This window comes from Brienomyrus brachyistius, chromosome 11 (genome assembly GCF_023856365.1).
Source record: "Brienomyrus brachyistius isolate T26 chromosome 11, BBRACH_0.4, whole genome shotgun sequence".
Taxonomy (NCBI): domain Eukaryota; kingdom Metazoa; phylum Chordata; class Actinopteri; order Osteoglossiformes; family Mormyridae; genus Brienomyrus; species Brienomyrus brachyistius.
In genome coordinates this window covers 20,784,009-20,798,838 of record NC_064543.1, presented here as the reverse complement: position 1 = coordinate 20,798,838, position 14,830 = coordinate 20,784,009, and the positions used below count along the sequence as shown (strand labels likewise).

General features: G+C 46.4%; 1 protein-coding gene across 2 annotated transcripts in view; it reads right to left on the bottom strand.

Annotated features, from left to right (window-relative positions):
• The window catches only part of vps13c (vacuolar protein sorting 13 homolog C), a 55,002-nt gene that overhangs the window by 32,960 nt on the left and 7,212 nt on the right, over positions 1 to 14,830 (bottom strand). For both annotated transcript variants that reach the window (XM_048969354.1, XM_048969355.1), the window contains exons 4-24: positions 14,530 to 14,625; positions 11,924 to 12,025; positions 8,497 to 8,606; positions 8,343 to 8,402; positions 7,980 to 8,039; positions 7,686 to 7,766; positions 6,184 to 6,241; positions 5,591 to 5,718; positions 5,381 to 5,487; positions 5,069 to 5,240; positions 4,905 to 4,967; positions 4,652 to 4,787; positions 4,418 to 4,512; positions 4,177 to 4,319; positions 2,339 to 2,531; positions 2,007 to 2,121; positions 1,620 to 1,756; positions 1,407 to 1,539; positions 1,156 to 1,273; positions 898 to 1,030; positions 260 to 341 (exon numbers count right to left, since the gene is read on the bottom strand). In XM_048969354.1, coding sequence (XP_048825311.1) covers positions 260 to 341; positions 898 to 1,030; positions 1,156 to 1,273; positions 1,407 to 1,539; positions 1,620 to 1,756; positions 2,007 to 2,121; positions 2,339 to 2,531; positions 4,177 to 4,319; positions 4,418 to 4,512; positions 4,652 to 4,787; positions 4,905 to 4,967; positions 5,069 to 5,240; positions 5,381 to 5,487; positions 5,591 to 5,718; positions 6,184 to 6,241; positions 7,686 to 7,766; positions 7,980 to 8,039; positions 8,343 to 8,402; positions 8,497 to 8,606; positions 11,924 to 12,025; positions 14,530 to 14,625 — 2,322 coding nt within the window. The remainder of the gene's footprint in view (positions 1 to 259; positions 342 to 897; positions 1,031 to 1,155; positions 1,274 to 1,406; positions 1,540 to 1,619; positions 1,757 to 2,006; positions 2,122 to 2,338; positions 2,532 to 4,176; positions 4,320 to 4,417; positions 4,513 to 4,651; positions 4,788 to 4,904; positions 4,968 to 5,068; positions 5,241 to 5,380; positions 5,488 to 5,590; positions 5,719 to 6,183; positions 6,242 to 7,685; positions 7,767 to 7,979; positions 8,040 to 8,342; positions 8,403 to 8,496; positions 8,607 to 11,923; positions 12,026 to 14,529; positions 14,626 to 14,830) is intronic.

Genomic DNA, 14,830 nt, shown 5'->3' with positions numbered 1-14,830 from the left:
TCTCCTGCAGGGGTAGCTATTGCCCTTTGGAAACGCCACACCTGGCTTACTATAAATACACAGTCACACAAACACAATCACACACACACACACACACACACAATGAGACAGACAGACACAGACAGACAGACAGACACACTGACACAGACAGACACACTGACAGACAGACACACTGACAGACAGACACACTGACAGACAGACAGACAGACACACACACACACACAGACAGAATGATGCAGACAGGCAGATAGACAGAGACCTGTCTCCATTGCATCCAGAAGTCCGGAGGGACCCAGGCTCAGGATGCCAGCTCTGGAATCAGCCAGAGGAACCGGCAGCCTCTAGAATTTAATTAAAAAAAACAATAATAAAAATACAGCCGCATGATATATGACGCGTGAAGTACATTCCCAGAGGGCCTTCAGGCTTTCCGCTCAGTTTCATAACCAAAGCTGTGGGCGACACCAAGGTGACGCCAGCACCAAAGGGCCATCGAAGAGCTCATTTAGCATGGAGGACAGGACATGTCACCCGAACAAGCGCAAGACTAGAGAGGTCACCCTAAAGTCACATTTCAAGTAATGAAGTCAACTCCAGAAGCAAAAAGAGACCGGATATAATACTCTTAATTTAATCTTGGGACATTCCAAAGGAACAACATCAATATTAACTATAATAATAACTAAAGTCAAGGTTTCTTTGGTATTATTTGACCTCATATAATCATACACAGCATATCGTCGTCATTATGTTGCATATTATAGTTTGCATATTAGAGCCTCAGTCCTGAGACCTTGTTGTAGGACATCCAGCAGGTGAACAGCACAGCACTTTTCCACCAGAACATCGACATCACAGCATGAGGAAGGTGCACAGCACTGAAGCAGAAGGACTCACTTTTTTAGTGGGGGTGGTCGGCGTCGATGTCACTTGAGGGAGAGGGATGCTATTCACCAGATCCAGCACACCGTGGATTTTCTGGTCAGATATCTTAACGTGAAGCAGAGGAAGTTCTCCAGACAGTTTGAACCTGTAAAACATTAGGTTGGCTGTTGGAAAGGGTTTACGCTGTGTCCTTGTACTGCTGAATTTATGTTTGTCACATTACAGTCTACAAAAGCACAACAGACGTGGTTTACGGCGGAGTGGTGTGACCTGGGCATCCGTGCATCTCTGTCCACCATGGACTTGGCCAGCTGCACCTTGAAGTCCATGGGCTGCAGGATGTGCTGAGAGGAGGACCCATGAGTACGGGCAGCTTGCCACGACTCTCCTGCAATTCAAAAGAGATGCGCCGTCCCTTTAAAACCTACTGATTCCACATAAACCACTTACTGTAAAGGGATTCACTCAAAAACAGCCTGGTATCTCTCTGCATCGTGCTCTAACAGCTAATATTCACGTACCAGACTTGCTGTAAAGTATCTGAACGCTCCTGAGTTCCAAGGCATATCTCTCGTAAGCTCGGTCCATGATCTCCTCTAGAGAGGAGAAGCTGGCGCTCACTTGCTGATTGGCTCCCTGGTCCACGCTGTTCAGCTGCAGAGGACGACCCACAAAGAGGACACGGTCACACCACGCCTGTCAGCTTCAGACTACATGCACCCTCTGAAACTCACCTTCAAGCTTCCGAAATCTAAAATCATCAAGTCCGATTTGCCGTCGTAGAAGCCGGACTTGGGCACCAGCAGATACGAGGGTTTCAGATCGATCCTGAGATCGAGGATCTTGCGTGTTTCGATGATGTGTGAAAGACCTGGGAACGAAAACCAGTGTTGAGCTTAGCAGGGTACGCCAACAAACTACACATTACGTGAGAAGATGACGCATTTTTCATTTTCATGATAATATCCTTGGACATGTCAACAGCCGCATCATGAAAACATTAATATTCTTCATAATTTAAGGGTTTACAGGGAGTGACACTGCTGCTTTGTGCTAAATGTGGCTTCGCTTAGCCTGAAGTGCCTGCAAAGGAAATGGCAATGAGAGTAACGCCTAAGCACCCGTGGCAGTCTTCTCTTTGATCTCCTCGAGCTTCATCAGCGTGGCAGACGTGATGACCTCCAGATCCAGGCCTTTGCCGGTCTTGAAGAAGTCTGCCATACTGTTCACGGTCATCTGTAAGGAGAGAGGCAGCACTCAGTGACTGAGGTTCGAAAGCGCAGCATGATGGTGGGGAATTACGAGTCATTTTTCTCAGTATGATCACAATCAGCAATGATTAATATATCTGTTTGCTGCATATGGTGTTTGTCGTTCAAGCAACACAAGTTACTATAATGATCGAATGAATGAAACAGTTGGCTGAGCAGTAGGGGGCAGCATGGAGACTCACGGCGTCGTAGATGATCTCCACTGGCTGGGAGTGGACCCTCAGCAGCTGGTCGGCGCCGCTGGCTTCTGGATTGAGCTCAAACTGGATGCTGAGCAGGGAGGAGGCAGCGTCTCCCACAGAGGTGATGAGTGAGGGCACGACTCCCTGCTGCTGCAGACCAGTTACATACCAGTGCTGCAGGGACGCCTCCACCCTGCGGGACGGGCACACTGCGCTCAGCGCCAGGCACTGCCCCAGCTGAGATCCCGCTAATCTTACACGACACACGCTAACTTCAAAGACATATACATCACCTGCAGCTGGGATACAGACATGCATGTAACGCACAGCCAGGACACGCTAACGTCACAGACATGCATGTAACGCAGAGTCAGGACACGCTAACTTCACAGACATGCATGTAACGCACAGCAAGGACACGCTAACGTCACAGACATGCATGTAACGCACAGCCAGGACACGCTAACGTCACAGACATGCATGTAACGCACAGCCAGGACACGCTAACGTCACAGACATGCATGTCACGCACAGCAAGGACACGCTAACTTCACAGACATGCATGTCACGCACAGCAAGGACACGCTAACGTCACAGACATGCATGTCACGCACAGCAAGGACACGCTAACATCACAGACATGCATGTAACACACAGCCAGGACACGCTAACTTCACAAACATGCATGTAACGCACAGCCAGGACACGCTAACTTCACAAACATGCATGTAATGCACAGCCAGGACACGCTAACTTCACACATGCAGCCAGAACACAATAAGTTGATGTATTTTTTCCCCTCAGCCATTATGTATGGCTAATCAGCGCCTCAATGACTTTACATTTTATTATTTATTAATTATTTGATTAATTAAGTGAGCTGGTTGTAATAAATGTAATGAATACATGCAATGGCTGTGCTGGAGGAGAGGTTTGGGAAAAGAAGCGATGTTCATCTATCCATCCAATGAGATATCACTGGCTTTTTGGAAAATAGAAGCAATTCCTGTTAGTTTTTCTTTTGTTTCTCTCAGTCTGCAGTTGTTCCAATGCTATATTGTGATTTTTGCGCTGAGCAAATGTAAAAATTTACTCTGGCTGCCTAAGAGTTTAGAAACTTGACTGTACCCATTACAGACACATTAAAATCCCCAAATAAGCCAACAACAGCAAGCTATGGAATTAAAAACAAAAAAAATTTCAAGACCATCTGTAATTACATCTGTTTTCATTAATAAAGGATTTAATGAGATGCTTAATGAGCAATTCATAGTGTGAAACCTGCTTTGTAAGTAAACATGAAAACATCTAATCTGATAAAGTCATGCAGAGGAGAATCCCACATACGCTGAGCTGAAGGAATAAAGTAAATACTTCTTAAAGGATTTCATGCCATAAACCCCCACCCAGGATAGATGGGAAGAAGGCCAGCAATATCTGATCTGCAAGGAAGCATCAGCGTATAGCTGATCGGGGACGACGGAGTCAATAGGATGGCACTCCTGAGCCATAACTGCCGCGTTTCAAGGTCAGCGGTGAGGAATGGAGTGAGATGTGGGCATAAGCTGCCAGCCTCCACATCGCCCCCTACTGTGGCGATGGGGCTCACACACCCCCCACAGCTGGAGAGGGCCGTTCTTACAAGCACATGGCAAATGGTTCTTGGCCAATTATGAGGTGATAACATTCTAGGCATTTTAGATGTCGTTATAACCCAGTGAACAGAGAAGGACCGAGGATGGTGAAGGGAATCTGCACCTGCATGGTAGAAAGTGACTTCACCCCCCCATAAATAGGTGGGGCTTAACGCCTCACCCCAACACGAGGAGACCGCTTACTTCATTGCCTGTGCTCCAGGTCTCTGTGAAATCGTGGTGCTCAGGTCGATCATCTGGACCTTGAGGATTTCCGGAACGCCGGGCTCTTCACGCAACGTGACTGAGGTGCGGTTCAACTTGAAGCTGACGATGACGGCCACGTACTGCGGGGCAGGGAGAGAGAGCGGCCGGGTGAGTGGGTGAGGGTTAGTGTGCCGCGCGAGCGCCCGGGTGCGGCGACCCGGAGAGGCATGGTGGGCACCTCTTTGGGCAGGGCCAGGTTGTGGGAGCTGCCACTGTACCCAATGGCTGTGTAAAGCTTGGCCTTTTCCTCGGGCGTCATTAAGTCATCAATGCCTGTTCAAGAAGGGGTGCAAAACACTTACATCAAATGTGTAACAGACACGTCAGAGTTATACATGAAGATACCCAAGGCTGAGTCAGAATCGCGCTCGGCGTCACGTGACCAGGTCACATGGCTACACTTAGGACTTACTCTCCAGCTCCTTAGACTCCTCCTGCTCCTTTTTCTTCCCCTCCTTCCTCCCGAAAAAGCTGCCAAAGAAGCCCCCACCACCCTGCTTCTGGGCAACTGCCTTCTTTCCCAACACCTTCTGTCCAGACCGGATCATCTGGCGGGGGGGGGGGGTACACAGACAGGACATGTGACTCTACGTGCCGCCGAGATTCATAAGAATTAATAATTCATGTAAATAATAATAATGTTAAGTGCTGAGGCTGGGACTCACCTCCATCTGCGCCTGCTGACGGACCAGGGTGATGTTAAAAACATCCAGGACCTTTTCCAGATCCTGTACGTAAAGAACATTTGCCTTCAACCTTGACCTTACATAGTTACCATCACGGAGAATCAGGAAAGGGGGGGGGGGGGGGGCGGAGGGGGCTCGGCCACCTGGATCTGCTTCTCGGTGTCCTCCTTCAGCTTGCCCTGGGTCAGCTTTGCCTTGTACGCCGCCCTATAAGCTTTCAGGTTCTGCCGGTGCCGGACGATCTGCGACCACGACCACATGCGGTTAAACCTGCGGATGTGCACCTCCAGCACGCTGCTGATGGCGTACCTCCACCTGAAAAGCGAGCGCACGCAGACGTGAGGATCCGTCAGGCGGCTGGAAGCCTCGGGGTAGTTAGTGATCCCACGACCGCGGCCCTTGGCTCACGTGTTAATTCTTCCCTCAGAAGTATATGAAGGGGCTGAGAAACTCACCACAGGTCGGCATTTTTCTGCACAGGCACATCCGGTCTGTATTTCCTGTAAGGACCGTTTTTGACCATGTAGTCTACAGACTCCAAAAGGTCTATCATGGAGAGGTACTGAAAAGGAAGTGGAGCATGTGCTGATTAGACCTACTGAAGAGTCCCAGAAGATACCGATACTGCAAACTCAACGCTGTCCAGAGGGGTCCATCGCTCCCACCTGAGGTTTTGTCATCTCAATGGCGATGTTCTGCACTTCCAGGTAGAGCTTCACTTTGGGAGATTTCAGTTCCACCTCAGCATTGGGGTTGATGCATATTTTTGCCGATGCAAAAATGGGTTTGAAAACTGCATTGGGAGCAAGAAAAACATTACAAGTACAAATTGAATTTGTAAAAAGTCTCCAAATGCAACGTGAAATAATGCGAGTCATAATGCACACAGTTTACACAGAAAAAACAGGTTTTAGGCAAATCAATCATCCTCATTATTTGCACATTATACCTGACAAGTTAATATGTGCTACACAGGATGATATGAAAAGGCATTACAGGGTAGCTTAAGGTCACACTGGGCTGCCATAATCCCACAATTAAATAAACAAATCCCTTGTAAAAATCCTCAATTTATTACAAAAGGCGGAGAAAGAAGGAAATTACAGGAAGCGTCTCAAATTGCCCCCAAGTTGTAAAAAGGAAGAACAATGTGTTTCTTTCCTTGCCAAACTTCAGTTTCATTCTGTGCCCAAATGAGACCATTAGGAATCAAACGGCCTGGATTTCCCCATAGCCACGCTAATCTCCGCTCACGTACTGCACTGGTAATCCTTCAGCTCCCGGTCTTTGGTGCTGATGCCTGCCTGCAGCTTCCCCTGTTGACCGACGAAGAAAAACACAGATTTAGAAGATAAATGAGCTTTGCTGCACGGGGGCCACAGGACACAAAGCACACAGCGAAGTGATATTGCAGTGTCATTTTAATGCTGACTCTCACACTGTTATGCTAATGACATATCATAGCACTGCGATACCTTCAGCGGCGTCCGGAAGAGGAAATAAGATTTAGCAAATATGATTCATATATAATCTCCTCCCAAAATCCAAATGAGGGTGACAGGCCCAAGCCCTTCTGTTTTCTCCACAGAACCAATATCTAAACTTCCCCAGGGCAAATTTTTGTTCTTTAAAATTATGCTGGATAAAATGTGTGACATTACAATAAATTATTACTGCCACATGCGAATGGCTCGCTGTGCTTGTCGCAGACTGTGTGACAATGTTGTGCAACATCCTGTACTACAATGAAACAGGGAATATGTACAAAACAGCATTTATAATCCAAGACCTCAGTATCAACCTCATAATTCATACAGATTCCAAAGAAAGAGACATTCTGTAGGTCCGCACTGATGAGGAAACCAAGAAGAAAGCAACTGTTGTTTTGTACGAATGCTCAGTTACAGCTAAGAAATGCAAGCAGCAGCTTAATTACAGCACTTACTTGCATTAACTGACATTCCTGAACCGATATAGCAGATGTGCTAATTTTCAGCAATTTCGCATTAGCCGGTATTTCTACAGCAAAATCAAACCCAGCGAATGACCATTATGAGCGAGCAGCAGGCACAAAAACACGCATTGTTAGCCAGCGTATTTACATACAAGCTTTCACGTGTCTTCAGTTATGCTAGAAGTCTTTAAATACACTCTTGCGGTTCAGTAAGAGGGATATTCATCTCCGTTGTGAATCCAGCATTTGTTTAAAAGTACAGCATTCCCATAATCCCATGTTCCAGCATAACAGGAAACTAGGTTAGTTAAACAGAGTCTCTAAATCTATTACTGCTCAGCCTGAACCTACTGAAAAGTTTTATGTCACAGATCTGCATATATATATGATCACATGGTCGTTATTCTCAGACACCAGCTAGTTCACCCTGAACAGGTGCAGGAGGTCGGGGCAGAGTGGGGAGTGCAGCCCCTCCCACCTCCAATCGAGGGCCACTTCATTCAAGTAATTCAAGGTAACACAGGCCAGTGGCAGCTGAGACAAAGGGCTCATTTCTCAGGGTCAGGATTAATGGCACATACACTTAATACAAGGCATGAACGAAGTCTGACATCAGACACTAATGAAGATCTATTATTTTTGTATTTAGCCTTCAGTTCTGTATTATTTTAGCCGCGCATGTTATTCAGGCGGATGCAGGTACATCGTTTCCTTTTGAAAAGACACTGAAGCAGCCTTCTGATCACTAAAGGCTCATGAAACAGGCGAAGGCGAAGCTGAGAGGCGTCGCTGGGCCGGTACGTTACCACGATCTCTTCCCAGGAGCCTCTGTAGAATATCTGGCTGTTGATGTTCCAGTAGGCACAGAGGCATTCTAAACGCCCGAGCTGTGAAAGAGCAAACAGGAAAGGGGGATCAACAAACTCGGCATGCGCACGCAGAGTGGCCACATACGCTTCCAGGTTCCTCACTAATCACTGCGGTTTTATTAACGAAGTTGTGAGGTCCTGAAATAGCACAATGCATCGTCATGCATGCAAATCAAAATCAGCAGTTTAGTTATTGCTATTATTTTCTCCCCCTCAATAAATCTGACGTACCTTGTAGATTATTTTGGCCGCTTCGTTTAAGATGCATATCTTCCAGTTTTCATCTGTTGTCTGCAGAAGTAAAACAAGATACAGCTACTTTCATCAAATCAGTCAAGGTGCGCTGGGAAGAAACAGAAACCTTCAACGGCACTCAATTTTTTTTAAAGCTCAAACTCCTAAAAGGCTTGTTATAGGAAGAACACGGGAAGTCAAAGAGGAAATAAAAGAGTTAAAATGGAATTCAAAGAAGAAGTCAAGGAAAGAGTCAAGGAGGAAGTGAAATAGCGAGTCCAAGAGAAAGTCATACAGGAAGTCAAAGAAAACATCAAACAGGAAGTCAGGGAAAAAGACACGGAGAAACTCATACAGAACCTGCAGGCTGAGTTCTGCAAGAGTGATGCCCATGGAGAGAGGCTGTTCCGGGTCCGAAACCTGGTCCAAAAAGACAGAAGCATAAAGCACACGTTAGCAGCATGTTAATCATAAGTGAGAAAATGTAGCACATCTCTGTCGCTTGCGAACTTACATCATCTTCGTATCTGATGTGAATGCTCGTGATTTTGACCTGAAGGTTTTTAATGACTTGTGTGGCCAGCTTCTCAGTAAATGTGTCCTTCTTCTCCTCTTGAGGCTTTTCTGCAATATCGACATTCGCTTTATAAACTTTCAGTTATTTAGCATTAGCTTAGCTAATCCTTCCGTTTGAAGCCACAGACACGCAAGCCTACAGTGGCGGCACTGAAATACAGTGGGTAATTAAATATCACAGTTCGGTTTTATTGTCATATGTACACAGTGTGATGCTTACTCAGTCGCCTCCTGCAGTACAGTAACAATGAGCAGCGACATTAAACAGAAGGACACAGGAATAGTGACACAGATAACACAGAATAACAATAAAAAACAAAAAACATAAACGCACATCACAAAAACAAAAGAGCAGGTGAGAGCAGGGATGAGAGTGATCAGTGGTTTGCGCTACGCTTCTTCTTTATCAACAGCTGATGGGCGACATCATGGTCTGCAGGGACACACTGGTGGGGGGGGTCGAGAGAAAGCGGCACTTTTCTGATTTATGCATTATGCTGATGTGAAGAGAAGGGGGTCTGAAGCCAAACGATGAGAAAAAACAAGAAGCGCGGACAGGTACCCACCTTGCTTGCGCTCATGTCGTTTGGATTTCTTAAACGGTTTTTTATGCAATTTGAGTTTACGTCCTTTCAGTTATTTGACGACAGCATTAAGAGAGGGAGAAGAATCATTAAACAGCTCGACAGAGAGAAAGAAAAACAGACAAGTTTGACAGTGGTCAGAGGGTGGCACAGAAAGCGAGGAGTTATGGAGGTCACTAAGAGAGAGAGAGAGAAAGAGAGAGAGAGCAGGGGGATGGATAAGATTCACAGCGGCCGGTGCTCTGAACTCTTATCGCTGCCGCACACACTTTCACAACACGCCACGGACTCAGTGCCAGAAAGGCGAACAAACACGGCAGGGCACAGGCGAGCTTTCCGGCTCGCCGAGCTCGGCGAAACCAGCACGTGGGAACACCCAAAGCGAAGAGCTGCTGGGGGAACAATAAAAGGAAAAATACAAAATGGGAACTTGGAGCTGCGTTGTCAGCTATCAAATGTGCCATCGTCCTGGGGTAGAGCGTAAGCAGCAGCTGCATGGCACTGCGTTTGTAAGGTACATTACCATGGTAATGATGCTGTACAGTACATTAGAATGACGCCGATGCTGTATGGTGCATCACTATGACACTAATGCTATATGTTACGTTACCATAGCGCCAACACTATACAGCACATTACCATGACAGTGATCCTGTACAGCACATTACCGTGGAATGATGCTGTACTGTACTACACCAGGGCACCAGTACTGCATGCTATGCTACCAGGGAGCTGATGCAGTACGGTACGTTACCATGGCACTGATGCTGTATGGTACGTTACCATGGCACTGATGCTGTATGGTACATACCATGAGAGGGCTCCTTGCACACATAGCTCTCCAGATTGAACATGAAATCCCCCGACTGAGAGCCTGCGTCCATCGTTAGCGAGGGGCAAACGGCAGAGAGAGCAGACCGTTTACTTTACACAGGTTTTCATATCCAAGTTCAGGCTCAGTTATCTACACAATTGACACAGGGATGCACCTCAGACTCAAAGCTGCTGGAAGCCTGGGGAACCATTGTACCCTACAGGTAACATCCACAAACCCGCTCGCTGTTAGGGCTCCTTCCTGCCCATTTCTCCTATGCTCTTATAAAGGCAGCTTTTCACTTCAGGACAACATAACTAAAGGTTCATTAGGACCCCATATGACTCCGTTGCACTGTGAGGGTCCATACTGACCCCGTATGACCGCGGTACACTGCAGGAGGGGGGGTCCATACTGACCCCGTATGACTGCGGTACACTGCAGGAGGGGGGGGTCCATACTGACCCCGTATGACTGCGGTACACTGCAGGAGGGGGGGTCCATACTGACCCCGTATGACTGCGATACACTGCAGGAGGGGGGGTCCATACTGACCCCGTATGACTCTGGGAGTTACACTGGGAGTACTCGTACAGATCCAGCATCTTATAATCCTGGACACAAAGACATGGAGGCTTGAGGATCATACAAATTCCATGGATTATGGTTTCATAATCCTGTATAATTCCCAACTTCCAAAGTATTTAGAATTCATTACTAAAAAGAAAGCAGCTTCTGATCCGACTCTTACAGCTCGGATGCAGGCCACAGAAAACAGTCACCTGAAGGAATGGGTACCAGGCATAGAGAAGGACTATGCTGAGCAAGCAGGCAGCTTCAGCAAACCAGTCACTGGCTGATGTGCAGTGAACCAATGAGAATTTGAAACCAGACTGTAAAGGCAGAAAGCTTGTCCGGTAAAAATGGCCGCCGTTTCTCCACGATGACATTTAACGATGAGGAGCGGAGCTGTAGCCTCAAAAACAATAGCAAATACGAATTAAATTTCAGCTCACTTGATTCTCTTCTGCTGCTAGGAGCTAAAGTCCACCAACAATAAGGAAATTTGGCAGGAAACATCCCTACTTCATAAATACAAACAGTAAAGCTACTTTTCACACTTCATTAATGAACAAACCATGACGGTCACTATTCAAAGGTCACTTTTATACATTAGCTGTGAGTTTATTCTGGTTCAGGATCATTTAAAAATAGTAACAATAGGCACAAGATAGTAACTAAAGTGACAGAATTTTACAGCGAGTAGAGAAACAATAAGATCGGTTTAACGCAGTTTAAAAAACTCAAATGATTCGTTCAGCTGCAGCTGCATGAGTGCAATAAAGACGTAATTAATCAAGAGCTGGAACGTGGTGAAGCATAACCTGAGGCCACAGGAACCAAAATGAGCTGAAGTAGGGAGGCGGGCTGTTAATTAGCAACGGCACATGGGCCGAGGCACTCGATGAGGGGGTTACGCAAATTAAAAATATGGCCTTGCAAACCAGACGGCTGCATCTTACGATCTCCAGGCCATGACACTGAATCTCCAGCCAATGGCAGGGGAGATGGGCCATTGGGAGAGGGGAAGGCGTCCCTACACCAGCCTTGCGGGCGGGAATGCAGTGAGCCCCAGAGAGCGAGGTGCTGGCAAACTGGAGCTGCCCCTCCTCTTAATATGAATGCTGATAAACAGGAGCTCAGTGTGTGTGTTTGTGAGGAAAATCCATTATGCTTTTTGTAGCCAAACCATGTCATGTGATACAAAACCAGTTTCCCCACAGTAAACCACGAGTAAATATCAGCATCAGAGTAACCAAACCAGAAAAAACACAACGGTCACTATAAAATATTTCTTAAGTAGGTTGTTTTTTTTTTACCATTGCTAGAAAGTTAAGGGTCAGGACAGCGGTCACTGATACAGACAGTACAGGCGGCACGGAGCTCCGCTACAGTGGGACACCCACCTCTGCAGGCGGCGAGCTGCAGGGCCTCCTCAATGCGCTGCAGCTCCTTCTGCTTGGCCTCCTGGATGTACTTCTCCTCTTTTGCTGCATCGTACTTGATAGCTGTGAAAAACAAAAAGAATGGCGTTACTAATGTACCTCATCTTGTTTTTCTTTATTCAAAACAACGTAGTGCCATGTGCTCCCTGGGAGGTTCATCCTGGACAGGCCTTGGACAAAGGGGTCTAACAGCAATTTGTTGTCATATTTCATGATCCAACAAACATGCGGCCTTATGCTGTGTTCCATTTACCTGGCAAGTCGAAACTTGGAGCCGGGAATGATGGTCACACCCCAGTTAACCATGATCCAACAAAGCAAGCTGGAAAGCCAGTTAGCAATACCAGGGACATAGCCGCATAACTTGCCAGATTTAAGGTACCCCAGTTTAAATGGCCTTTATTTTTATTTAATTACATTTAGCCCAGACTACCTTAAATCTGACAAGTTATCCAGCTAAGCAAGAAATCCTGCTTTTTGAAACAGGCCCCAGTTCTAGCCAGTTCATTGTTAGCCACTGCAATCAGGTGATGAGGAACATATGCGTTTTTGCGCATAAAAACAGCGTAGCAACATGTCTACAGATAGCAGCTGGACAGTATTGCGTGCACGACTGATTTAATGAGCCACAAATAACCAGAAGTGCCAGTAAACTGTATACAACTGCAGCTTTCACTTCTGTTGATAAAGGGTGCAGCCACTCTGAAGGCGAGGTTGAAGAGGTTCCTCCGTCTTTCTGAGTAGAAATTCAGACTTCAGGGGGGCTTTCCAGTTGAAATTCCCGACTAAGAACTAGCAATTTCCAAATCACGAGTTCAAATGGAACGCGGCATCGCCGTGTATCACATGACTCAGGCTGAGGTAAGGCACACACCCTCAGGCTTTTCCAGGATGCCTGCAGGTGACTCCTCAAGAGGAATTCGGTATCTGGTCTCCCTGCCAGGTGACCCTGAGGGCCTCCACACTGACAATGTGTGGAAGGTGCCGGAAGCTTTCGATTACCTGGGCTGAGGGTCGATGCAAAAAGGGTCCAATTCTGTGCCCATGAGACTATGCATCTGTATACAAACAGCCTGGTCTTTCCGTGCAATGTTTCCAATGGCAGAATGCATTTTCGTTGCATGTTTCTTTTTCTTCCCCACATACGAATTTCCCTAATGCACCCCTCAGTTCTTAATTAACCGAGAGAGACCCTCCCATCGCATGAACAGCTTGGTATCAGATCAACAATGCATGGACTGAAATTTTACAAAAATGCACCCTGTGGCTCCTAATCACCCTCTATGGCCTGCTACCCTGTCAGTGGAAACTGCATGCAGAGTGCTAACTGGGTGTGGCACTGCAAGTCATGCCGCTATGCAGGTCACTGCAGCTTTCTGAACCCTTTCAGGAATGAATGTTTGAGAGAACTTAGAATAACACGCAGTACACTGGATTCACAGCGTGGCTGTACTGTTTGAATCCCTCATCCGCTCACTAGTGAAGCATCTGTCCGAGTTTACCGTCCAAGTTCTCAACAAAACATATTCAGTGCAAGACAAAAAAAATAAAATAAATCCTGCTATGGTTAGGATTGTGAGCTTGGTCTTCACTAGTGTGGCAAACTAAACTTGCCACGTTCATATATTAATTGCTGGTGGCGATGTGGCGAATTGCTAATGAGAACCTAGATGTTGCATAGCAGAGGTGAGGTTCACCTGCGGTTTGATAGAAACAGCGAAAGCTACCAAGCAATGTCGCCCAGCACCAACGTCGGTGGACGCAGGACCCATCCGGACATTCAAGAAGCAGGCGGTTATTTCGAAAATGTGATGAGAGTTTTCATGAGAGCTATACGATTCACTACCAGGAATGAAACATCGTGAGAAAGGCAGTAATACCAACCACATATAACTGTGAGATCGTGGCTGCCACCTTACAGCGTGTTCAATATGCCAACGTGCAACAAAATCCTACTGCATAACTGTGCGTGCCTCTTAAGGAACGACAATTATAAAACAAACACTCAAACTTAAGAAAACAGCATAGCTGATTTTGGACACATTCAGAGGAAACAGAATCTTAAGGTTTTATGGTTTAGGGCCTTTATTTGGAGCCATCATCTGGTCTGCAGTTTTAAAAGCATTTTGATTAAATTAAACCTTATTTAAGTTGAGAATTTAAGTAGTTTGAGTTAGTGGACCAATGCCAAGAAGCGTAAACAGCAGGATTTAGTGGCTAGAACCTTTCCAGAAGAAAGATCACATCTACATCACAGGCCTTGAGATTGTTATGATGCCCAGATTCAGTGATACAGGTTTTTTTTTTGTCAACGGCTCTCTGGTCGATGGTGAAATGGTAACAGAGAGTACAAAGTCTCCGCCTCATAAACCTGCTGTTTAATCATTACTAGTTTCGCGTTCTTTGCTGTCGATGTTGCTTGTATGTTTTTTCCAAAAAGTGATTTCCGTAGCCACTGGCTCAGCTCTGTACTGGAGAAGTGAATGGTAGAATTTTCAAAGGTACGGCAGTGGAGGGTACGAACCAACAACCCTCTGGAGAAGATGGTGGGAAACTGCTGCACTTACTTGCACCTGGGACCACCAGGAGGTAGAGCCCATCTAGGGTAGCAACAACAGCTTCGCTGTAGAGGTTCTTCCAGGGGATCTTCAGGGTCAGCTTCCCTGCAACACACACAGGCAATAGTGTCTCTCTCTCTCTCCTGGAAACCAACTTCGTACATCTTCTGTAATTTCACAGAAAACTATGTCTGCTGATTAACTTCACTGCTGTGTATTCTGTGTGTTTCCAAACCATAATGTCTTTTTACCCTCCAATATTATCTTATAATAATCTTGATATTGAAGTTCCACAGACCTTCTTGCGGCA